Source organism: Cryptomeria japonica, chromosome 3, assembly GCF_030272615.1.
Source record: "Cryptomeria japonica chromosome 3, Sugi_1.0, whole genome shotgun sequence".
Lineage (NCBI taxonomy): Eukaryota > Viridiplantae > Streptophyta > Pinopsida > Cupressales > Cupressaceae > Cryptomeria > Cryptomeria japonica.
In genome coordinates, this window is record NC_081407.1 from 553,485,203 (window position 1) to 553,497,331 (window position 12,129).

The 12,129-nt window shown below is 35.1% G+C and overlaps 1 protein-coding gene across 1 annotated transcript in view; it reads right to left on the bottom strand.

Annotated features, from left to right (window-relative positions):
* Positions 1–5,958, bottom strand: part of LOC131029891 (GDT1-like protein 5) — a 29,262-nt gene extending 23,304 nt beyond the window's left edge. The window contains exons 1-2 of the mRNA XM_057960551.2: positions 5,532–5,958; positions 5,167–5,235 (exon numbers count right to left, since the gene is read on the bottom strand). Of these exons, the coding sequence (XP_057816534.1) occupies positions 5,167–5,235; positions 5,532–5,552 (90 nt within the window). The 5' untranslated portion in view covers positions 5,553–5,958. The remainder of the gene's footprint in view (positions 1–5,166; positions 5,236–5,531) is intronic.
* Positions 5,959–12,129: the final 6,171 nt, after the last annotated feature.

Here is a 12,129-nt window from a genome sequence, read left to right on the forward strand (position 1 = left end):
CTTTTATTGGATTTAAAACATCTACCTAGGGCTCTAGAATTTCCTTGTGTACCAATCTGTAAGACAACAATAAGGTGAAACTAGAGACTAGGGAGTGATTTACTTCTCTAGAGGAAACTTAAATAGTGCATGATAGACCAAAAGCCCTGACAGTGTGTTGGCATTTGGCATAACTGATGCAGATCAGGTCATGCAGTTGAAGTTAGATGACTGCACCGATAAAGGATAGAAGTCTATTTGTGATGAAGAAATTGAGATTCTATGAATAGATGACATGATCAGTTATTTGTGTTGTCATTGCTGGCAAATGATGTTCCTGATGTTTTGTTTTATCATCTAAGTGATTTGGTTTACCGGAAGACAGGGTTTACCGGTAGTGAACTAAAGCCTATGAAATAGGACTTTAACCGGTAAAGCAGAATTGTTTTGATTGGATCGGTCGATTGGCGATGATTGGTGATTTGTGGTTTGGATGGTAAACTTGTATCATGGAAAGGTGTATGTGACCCGAACAGGAACTTGTGATGATTACCGGAAGGCGTGTTTCAATTTTTGATGAAGTTTTGCTAAGGTTTTAGTAGGGTTTAAGGACCGGTGAAGAAATCATCAAACCGGTAATGATTTATGTTATGACGGCAATCGACAGCGAGTCTACTTAAAGTTGGTAACACGGCACAACCCACGTAAAAGATTTAATGGCTGTTTTAGCACGATTCAAGGAAGATTTTCTTGGAAATCAGCAAAATGCTTTGGAGAGCGTTTTGAGGATACAGAACGGATTTCCATGATGAGTTATGATCAATCAACGATTGATATTGCATTGTAATTTGTTGTTATGATCTGGATAGCGATCTAAGATGATCTTTTGTGATCTTATTGTAAATTCATGTTGTAATTAGATTTTGTGGCCGACCTAGTTGAGATGGCTATTTATGTTGACACAGTTGATGTTTATTGCGTTGGTGGTCTAAGAGAATGTGTTAAGCCGTCCAAGTAAAGTGTGTAATCTACCTGAGAGTTGTAAAGTGTTGAGTATAACTGGATCCGATCAAGCAAGCAAAGAAGTGCAAGAAAACAGATCATTCTTTTACTATTGTTCCCTAACAGTTGCAGCAGGTTGAATCCCTTGACCGGGTAGGTTCTAACAGGCCTTAAACATTTAAGTCCCCTAACAGGACAGCTCTCAAAAAAGTGTTAAATCCTCTCACGAGGTTGATCCTAACAGATCATCAGGCTCCTAATCGAGTTGCAAGGCAAATCCCCTAACCAGGTGACTCCTAACAAGGTTTTCTCTTAACCGGGCGTATTGTAAGCTTCTAACAAGGCTAAGCTCCTAACAGGGCGTACTTCGAAAGAGTACAAATATTTGTGGGTGCCAACTCCCACCGTGGTTCTTTCCCTATTTGGGTTTCCACGTCAAAAACTTATGCCGTTCATATGTGAAATGTTTTTCATGTGATGTTCTTGTTTATATTTCATTTCATGCATTATTTCTGAGAAACCGGTTATGATGTTTTATCAGAAGTTTATCAGAGGTTACCAGTACTGATAAGAAGTTGTTTGAGAAAGTATTTGATCTTATCAATAAGGTTAATGAGTTGGTAATTGATCAAGTTTATATGATTACTTTGGTGGTGAAAGTATTGGTAAATGATTTGATTAATGTGTTAAGCAAATCTGATAAAGAGGTTATTAAATCTGATTACAGAAGTTGAGATATTTGTTATATAGTTGCAGATCTGAGATAAGCTGAAATAAGTTTGATTTTGAGTTAAAGTTTGAATTGGTCTTAATACTGATTCACCCCCCCTCTCAGTATTAACCGGATCCTCATAGGATTAACACAGTGCTCTATGTGAATTTCATTCAATATTTGGATTTGCTTAAGGATAGATATCAGCTTCATGGCCAACTAGCGTGTGTGGTCGAAAATGACACTGTGCTTTATAGATTTACTATGGCTCCACAATTCCTTTATTGGCTGAGCTGCAAGACAACACTAAGATTAAAGTAACCGGAAATTGGAAAGGAAGTTACTCCTTCGCAGGAGTTAATTTTTAAATTAGAAAGTGCACAGTAGACTAGAGGCCATGATAGCTGTGGATTTGCTTCATGGACAACTAAAGAGGATTTTACCTGTAAACAAGTGGGCACAGTCAAATATGACACTGTCTTTTATTGGACTATGAAACACATATCAAGAGCTCCAGAATTTCCTTCACGGGCTGAGCTGCAATACAACACTGATGCAAAATCACTGATTACAGAGGAATTTGGTGCTTTGCAGGAGGAAATTTAAATGGTTCACAATAGAGCAGAAGCCATGACAGCGCACCATGTGGATTTCATTTGATAAGTGGATTTGATAGAGGATAGGCATCGGCTTCATGGCTAATTCCTATCTTTAAGCAAATCCACATGTACAAAACTCCCTCTTTTGAATTTTTAAGTTTGTGCCCCTTTGCGTTGAAGGTGCAGGACTATCTTCTAATTCTCTGGAAGATTTTGTAAAGGCAAAGTCTTTTCTGATTTTATTCCATGCCCTCACAGAAGCATAAATAACAAATTAATTGCAATTAACCACTGACTGGACAGCAAGCTGATCCACTTTGAATACAGGTTGAGGGTTTTTTCTGCAAAACTGAGCACAAATCTCAAAAAGTGATTAAAATGCACTTAAATTGCCTGGCAGGTGTTTTTTGCTGTTATATATACTTTTTTTCAAGGTTTTTTTATTTAGTCCCAAGTTCTCTTGATTTAAACCCAAGTTTTTCCTACTCATACTCATGGTTTGGTTTACGGACTTAATACCAAACAAATATAACGATACAGAGGAGTCTTATGTTTTCAGTGGAAATAAAAAATTTGGGGGAGTTGATGTTCATGGTCTCTTTATAGTGCGATGTTATTGTTGATGCCTGCAGATAGGGGTTGTTGGCTAAGCAGCAAACTGATCTCCCCATGTAGATGTATATAGCTTGAATGGATTTATGAGAGCAAATCTGCTTTCTAATCTCTGTGGTTTTCTGGTAAATGTTTCATTGAAAACCCAGCTTTCATTATGTTGAAATTTAGCATGAAGATGTTAGTCACTCTCCTTCCCCAGCAGAGGCTTGAATTATATGGAAACCCAGTATAATGCTCGCTTTTTGTGCTCCTTGGATGAAATCTTTATAGAATTTGACCGTCCAAGTTTGCAGTGTTTGACTTTTAAGGGCAATTTGATGTTAGGATAGAGCAGAATTTTTTATTTAGCACCTTTGGTGCAAGAATATATGACAGAAAACTTGCAGTAAGGCCTTCAATGTGTTTGAAGAGAGGGCTGGTTTCTGTGGTAGTTATCTGCATATGGGTTTGGCCTGAGATCCCAAATACCTATCAAGTTTAGAAATTTTTAGCATCATGTCTTCGTTGTGTGCCTTATCTGGCCAGATTTTGTTCCTTTTAGAGATGTCTGTTCTATTCCAATCACAATTTTATCAAACAAAAAAAAATTACTCAGTGACCTTATCTAGCATTTTGACGGTGCTTGTCCCCATGCTGGAACAATGAAAAGATCAATAGAGAGGGACAGGGCAGTGGGGATTTGTTCCAACCTCAGTAGCAGACACATCAATTTGAAGTGAATGTGAAAAAGGGCAAAAATACGTGAGCTATGAAGGGTGAGAATGGAGTCTTCTGGGCTAAAACAAATAGTACATAAATGGTAATTTAATAAGGAAGGAAACAGCATCAATCCTACTACAAGCTCACAGCCAAAATCTAGAGTGGTAGCATAGCTAATCTCAGATTAGAAATGTAAAAGAAATAACCATATGATTTAATGAGTTTCTAGCCACAATCTTCTCTGATCTGGTAGCTAACCACAGATCTGAAAGGCAAAAAGAATCACGAAATTTAATGTTGGGTTTAGCCTTGCAACATGTTTGTAGCTTATCTGAGTTTGAAATCAGACATACCCATCTATTCATATACGGATTGCAGTTTTATGTAGCCAAATAGCAAGCAGGAGGAAAATAATGGTTGATCATGACAAGAGAACATCAAGAACGATGCAATTTTAAAGCATATTCTTTTCATGATTATAGCAAATGTTAGAACAGGAGATACATCTTGCATTCAGATTTGGCAGTTCCCTAGAACCATCCATTGAAATTACAAGCTAAACCAGAAAATCCCTCGAGAAACATGAAAAAACTGAAATACTGGCTGTGAATGCATCCTCATAAATCAACGGCACATAATGGAACCATAAGGGTTTCGAGTACCAAACAAGTCAAATTGCTGTATAATTAAAAAATCCTCCAGACTTATGGAAATGGATCCTTTATAGTCCACAATACAAGGCGATCTGTTTTTGGATTTACAGATAACTTATAGTAACATGGGACTACCCCGTACTTCATGCAAGAGGTACCTAAAAGTGCTACAAATAAGGTATACATACCCCCCTGCCAGATCCACCATTATAAAAGTGCTCAGTACTAGCCCCTAATGCATCCTCATAAATCAACAGGTCATATCAGAACCATAAAATGACAGGTTTCCGGCACCAAAAAAGTTGAGTTGCTGTATAAAAGTAAATTGCAGAACCAACCACAGCCATATCAAAATATCAAGCTGGAAATGTTCCCCTTGAATTATCCAATCAAAAAACCTAGCATGAACCAGAAAATTCATCAGGACTAGAAAATTGCATTGTAATTTTGCAAAATTGGCAAATGATACTTACTCACATAATTGAATTAAAAGATGACGTATTTCCAGGACAAAACTAGATGCAATCTCCAAACGCAAAAGGTTTCATTGACTTAGGCACACAAAAAATTGCATTCCTTACATTATGGAATGTTTCCTTAAAAAAAAAAAAATAGTACCTCATTGTATTTAGCAAACAGTTTTTTTCTTTGCCCACTAGAGGGTCAATTGAAAACTGTAAGAGCACAAGAAGACTGATATCCAAACAATAAATCAAGTATTCACATTAACACAAAGGAAAGACACTATGCATGATAACAATACAAAAAAAAGGGTTAGTCCTACAGGTACAACAAAAAAGATCCAAGCAAACAGTTAACTATCCTTGAAACTCCTGCACAGAACGATTCCAATTGCTCTGTAAAATTGACCTCATGTGTGCAACCTAATTTTTGGTTATAGACTTACTGCGGCCACGAAAAAAGTCTTGTCCCCTATCTCTGAAAGAATTGTCATAGCAAGTGACTTCGTAAACGCCTGCAGAAAACCAACATGCAGGCCCACATAGTCAGGATCTCTATACACAAATCAAAGAACTAAAAGTGGAGTTCTGAAACTCATATATAGTATACAAAATGAATGATTGAATTTTGTTGGGAACTAATCTGAACATAACAACATGCGCACACCCAAAAAGAAGGAAATAAGATTTTCCTATATATATATTTTTATGCGAGCATATATATATTTGCCTGCAAGATTGATGCCTTAATTGAAATGATATGAATAAAACCTACAAATTAGAGAAATTTTCAAACAACAAAAATGCATACCTCCATTAATGAGGCACCCATTGTTACCTCTGGTAAGAAACAGTCGACAAGTTACTTATCTTCTAACAACCTTACCGACGAGTCAATCCGATTACTCGACTATAGCATTGAATGCTAGCGGAAAAGATGCTTGAGTTTGTGCCAATCCATAAGTGGGTCAGCAGAATTTCCTCAAAGTAAAGGAATTTTGATTTAAATTCGACCAAACGAACGGTTGCAAAATTTCGCTACAATTTACGATTTCAAATCCGTTGAACACTGTTGCTTGACTGTGAAATCAAACATAAATGAAAAGCATGAATTTGAATATAATCTAAATTAGTTAAGCGAGAGAAGTCAGAATCTCAAGAAGCCCACGTGCTATGGCTTCTCAGTCCACTATACAACCAACCAAACAATTATATTATCATTTCTTCGGTCAGCTTGTTTTTTTGAATGTCTTAAAGCTGTGTTGTCTTTTTTTGCATGATCTTCCCCCACACTTTGGGGAAGACTATGCAAACTGGTTTGGTGACCTTTACCTTTAGAACGAACTTTTTTTTATTTTGGATATTATCAAAGTTTAAGACTGTAATTTGAGTGGCTTAATGGTGCAAGTGGGTGAAGTGGGTATAATAGTGAAGGGTTTCTATAGGTTTAATGTGGACCATGTCTTTAAAGATTTATAATTAAATTGGTGATTCCTTCGAAAATAATAAGTCATATTTTTTATATTTTGTATTAAAGTTGATTAAGTATTTTAATTAATTTGGATAAAAAGTTAAATTGGTGTCTCGTTTTAAAATAATAGATCATATTTTTTATATTTTACATTAAAGTTGATTAAGTATTTTAATTTATTTAGATAAAAAGTTAAAATCGCAAAGAAGGGTGACATGGTGGGTGGGAAGAGAGAAAAGATTAATTGATTGCAATATTAAATTCAAGAAATAAATAAATACATAAGATAAATGTTGAAACTGATCAAAGGGAAAGATTTTCTTAGCTTTGTATGAGAGGAGAAATTTTCTATTGTAATACACACTTTGTGATTCAAAAAATAAATATAAGTTATGCATAACCAAGGGTCAAAAGCATACAAGCAGCCTAAATATTGAGACTTACAACCTAAACCTCTATGCAATTGTGATCCTAAATGGTTGTCATGAATTCCTTGACTTGATTCTTCATAAATGTATTCCTCTATGTAAATATCGATTGGATGGTGCTTAAAAGCATCAATAAAACTTGCTACCAAGTCGGGAAATCTACAACTTGTCTTATTCACAAGCAAGCCATGTGTATAAATTCAAAAATGTTTGAATACAATCAAAGACATGCTAAGAAAAGTGCAAAATGCTTACATATTTGTCTTTATGCATTTAGATGTTGATGCAATGTTCTTGTGATCTACCAATATGCTCTCTAGTGATTTTTTTTATAGATGATGGATGCACAAATCAAATGCTCTAAGGCTTTGTCCTTTTTATATAACTAACTAAAATTCAAACTCAAATGCTTTGCATGTGAGTTAGCAAGTCATTGCTAGTTGGGATGAAGGTATCTCAAGCACATGATTAAATTTATATCTGGAAAACGAGGTTAAGGATACCTTGGAGATCTTAATTCAAGATCAAGGTTGCCCAAGTGGTCTCAACCTAGGAATTAATGTAGTAGGATTAAAGACTATATCTAGATCAATAGGGAATAGATAGTTGAATTTAATTTACGCTACAAACTAGGCATTATTATACACCTTACATATCATATGTTTAGTTGTAATTATTTACTATTTTATAATATTATATATAATGTGCCAACATGGATAAGAGTACCCCGCTTGGATGGAATCTTAAGATTGCATGTTTGGCACCCCACCCTTTCTATTAGTCCAATGGTTGTTGTAATAAATGACATTAAATAGGGATTACTAGTTGGACTATGACTAGCATCTTTGACCAATTATATCTAGCCATGCATAAGAGGTTTGTAAGTGTAATGAGTAATTGGAAGTAATGTGTAAAGTCTCATTTGAAGGAGTTAATTGAAGAGTGTTAGATCAAACCCCCTTAGATAGAACCCCTCTAATCTTAAGTCATACCTGCAATGGAGTCTCCTTTACACCTATCAAAATATTGACAAAAAAAACACTTTTACTTTACCTTTTGGGGGAGTTAAATGAATTTATTTAGAAGCTATGTTTTGCGAGTATGTAGTTTGTTAGATACTTGGTTAGTCCCAAAGACACTAAGCTTGTTTGCAACTTTATAACCCAAATTAATATACCAGTAAGCAAATAATAATGCAGTAAAGAGAAACAAAAGAATAAGCATCAATGCACACCATAACATAGATATTTTTAGCGAGGAAACCAGGTAGGGGAAAAGCCTTAGTGGGATTTGTGACCCACAATATTTACTCACTGGCCAATATGAATAAATATTACTTAGTACAATAGGGGCCTACACATGCAGGAATGCCAACTGCCTAGAGCTCAGTGCTCGACAACAAAAATGGAGTCACACTGACTACACAATTGGATGGTTAAATCCAATAACAATGTACTGCTCAAAATAGCATATGCAATGTTGGATTTAGTATCGGTTTAAGCTCTATCTAATACCTCTGCCATAAACCTTGCTTTGCCTCTTATCCACTTTCAAAATAAATATATCAAAGTGCATAAACAACTATCCGGTATCATAACCTATAACATCTCATATATCGCCTTTTTTACATTACCTAATTACACTTCAAAATGACCTACAAGATCTCATACATATATGAGTCTTTACAATACATCATGTTGGCTATACAAATATATTTACAATACAAAACAATATTATTTATGTGTCGGCTTAGAGTGCCGGTATGATCTGTTGCTGGTGTAAGTAGATGTCGGTGTGAGTAACCCTTGTTGTAATTGTCGGTGCTGGTAGGTGAAATATATTGCCGGTATAGCCAGTGAACCATGTTACTAGTTGGTTGCCATCAATGACAACATCAACCTTTCTCATACGAATGTATAATGTCAACAATCTCCCCCTTTGGCATTGATGGCAACACTCATGAGAAAAATCCAAAAACTGAGAGTGCTCCCCCTGAGCAAATGATCTCCTTTTGTATATTTTTCTCATTACACCAACTCCCCCTTTGACATCAATGACAAAGGATGTCAAAAATTCAAAATTTACCTAGAATCATGTAGCCGGTTATGTACAATCTGGAAAATCTATGCCAAAACTAAGTTAAGACCTTGCAGAAACTTAGTGTTGTCAGAAATTATAGTCTCTGTCTGTCAAATCATCCCAGTGAGATAATGCATTTGTTGCTCTAGTGGTCTTTCTCCTTGAATAGATGCCTTAGATAGCTCATTCTAGTGCGTTAACAAGTTATCCAATTTAGGACCAAGTTTGTTCTTTAACTCTCAGGTTTTCATTCGCAACCTTGCCTTTTCTCTTTCCAACTTCTCAATCTTCTCTTCATAAATTGCCATCTCTTGATCCAAAACTGATGTGAGTTCTGAAGAACCAATCAAATTTCCAGCAATGTCATCAATCTCTTTCTGTGTTTCCCTTATTTGTTCATCAATATCTTCTATTAGATGGTGAGGTTTGCATTCTTCCCTATACAATTCCTTGTATTCCAGAACGGTGGAATTAAGTGCCAGTAAAAAAGAATCAATCTGTCATGTACAGTCCTTTATTGTTTTGTCAAAGAAATTATCATTCTCCTTATTTACCCTTTCCTAAATGGTCTCCTCATTTATCTTATCTATAGTTTGAATATTAGAAGAAATGAATTTGGACAATGTGTCCAATTTACCTATAGACCTAACAATGTGATCAACCTTGCACGTCAGTGCAATCATCTGCAAAATTGGTAAAGAATCATCAATAGCCTTAAATGCTAAGGCATTGCATTCAATTATCTTCTTAATTGAATCTAGTAATACATCAGTGACATTTGTCAGTCTATAATCTGCAGTTGATGTACTGGGAGAAGTGCTAGGTACTGCAATAATTTTCTTCTCTTCTCCAGATACCTATCCAGTTACCTTAACCACTTCTTTATCCTTGCTTCCATCTTTAACCTCTTCTTTATCCACTTTTCCTTCCTTATTCTCATTCTTGTTTTCATTCTTATTTGCATTCCCTGTCGGTTCAGATTGTGTCTTTTCTGGTTCTTTTTCAGCTTCTGTCAGTATCTCAATGTCTGTTGATTGTCAACTGTGTTGACCGGTGACTCGGAGATCTCAACATGTGTGACGGTAAAGAAGAAATATGACTTGTAGTCCTTATTATAAACTTTCCAAAAAGTATAATTTTAAATATATTTAATTTCACTGATTATTTATTTTTAATTTCTTGTGAATGTAGGTTTTTCATTGAACACTAAGGTCATTGTTTCACGCATGTGTAGAATAACAAAATTAGGGAAAAAATTGTAAGAAATATTTTTCCTCCAAGTATTGATATCCTCATTTCAACACAAAAAGAAGAAGTTAATTCAATTGCATGAAAAAAATTGCATACACCTCTTTCCAAATTACAACTTCTTTGACTTAAAAAATTACCTAAAAATATAAATGCAACAAAGAAAAATATTCTTACACTAGATACTAGTGTGATAGAATTTTATTGTTTCTATAAAAAATGTTATGCATGACGACATAAACATCACTTCTCATAAATTAGTAGTTTACTTCATCTTCAAATTCTTAATGGTTTAGTTGTTATAAGTGTTACAAAGTGAAGTTATAGCGCAAAATGTTGATTTCAATGTCAAGTTTGGCCAAAAAGCGTCACCCATTATTGTGGGATCACCCCTTGGTCACAAAGGAGAAACTAGTCAATCAAAAGTGGCATTCTAATTGTGGAGGAATAACTCATAGGGGTAGGTTGCATGGGTTGAAAGTGGACCACTTTGACTTATTTTTTGTTCATGGTTTTGAAAAACCGTTATTAGTTTCATGGATCTCCTTGGCCTATATATATGCATATACATCTTTGTGTGTGTGTGTGTGTAGAGAGAGAGAGCAACATACCCTAGGAAAACCCCTTCAAGTAATTTATGCCGTCCTCAAAGTAAAAAAACTAGTGTATTTCTAACTATAAAATAATTATAATAAAATATCAAAATCTAAGCCTTAACATGGAATCCAACACTCTTACCTAAGGAGGAAACCATGCAATATATGTGGCCTTCTTCTATAGAAACGAGAAACCATTGTTATTATTCTAATAAGACAAATCAAAGAATCAATGAGAGCCATATGTACCACTCCATGTTGCTCAAGGTTTCCTCTTCAAGAAACTCAAACATGGATATACTTATAACAAGATCCACTCAAAATAATCAAGTACAATATGATCCTATGGTGAATAACAACATCATAAACCTCTTATTTATAGGCAATAGAAAAACAATAAGAGTAAAACTTATTCAAAGCTTCCCAAACCATCATGCCACTAGTAATTAATAAAAATAATAATCAATAGACAAAGAATCTCCAAGGTGGGCATCTGAGTTTGCCACCAAAATAGGTGAAATCACATTCTCTAAGGTTTCAATATTACACACAAACAAAATCAATGCAGTGCATAAACAATTAATCTACAACACATATCCAACACATGAACACCAAGATTTTCTATGTGAAAAATCCAAACAAGGAAAAACCATGGTGAGCACTTGCCCATAAAATATATCCACTACATATACAATGAATGAGATCACTACTTCGGACTTGCAAACCAAGGCTAACTACTCTTAGGTCAAGATACAAAAGAGGACTTGCAAACCTAAAGCCAACTGCAACATGGCAAGATACAAAAATAATTCGAAAAGAAGGATCTCCTGATCATGAAGCCAACATCAACACACACAATGCAAACCTCATCTGCCAACACTTTGTCTCATACTTCTGCCACAATCTCAAACAAATCTCATATCATTCAAACACAACTCTTCCTCTTTTCTCTGAATTTTATTGATTATCTTCACATCACATACTTCCTCTCATCCTCTTACTTTCCTATGTTTGTACAACTTAATCACATACATCCTTTATATACAAGATAGATCATCAAAGCTTGAACCAAGTCGACTTGAAGCATAATACACCTTCCAGATGAAAAATATGCATGTTGATCCACTCCAGGAGAAAGAGAACACCAAAACACATCTTCCAAAGATCAATCCACCGATCCATAATTACCAAAACAAAAACTTCATCATACCAACACACAATGCATCCATATAGACAATTAACAGTCAAAACAAACTCTCCAATGCAAATTACTCTCATCTGGATCTCCACATGCTATGGTGAGACCCATAACATATCAAATAACCTTCCATAAATCATATCCAAACCCAAAGATAGGTTTAACATAGAATATCACAACCTGCTACGAAATATACCACAACTTTCAGAGAACACAAAGATATTTTTGGACCACAAAACTAACTCATCCATAATGCCAAAAACATAACCAAAGAACATAAAAACATCAACAACACTTTCTAGACTCGAACACTTCTATAACAACCAATAGAGCAATTGCAACCCCTACACAACAAGATATCTCTGCACCATAGACATTTAAAACCAACA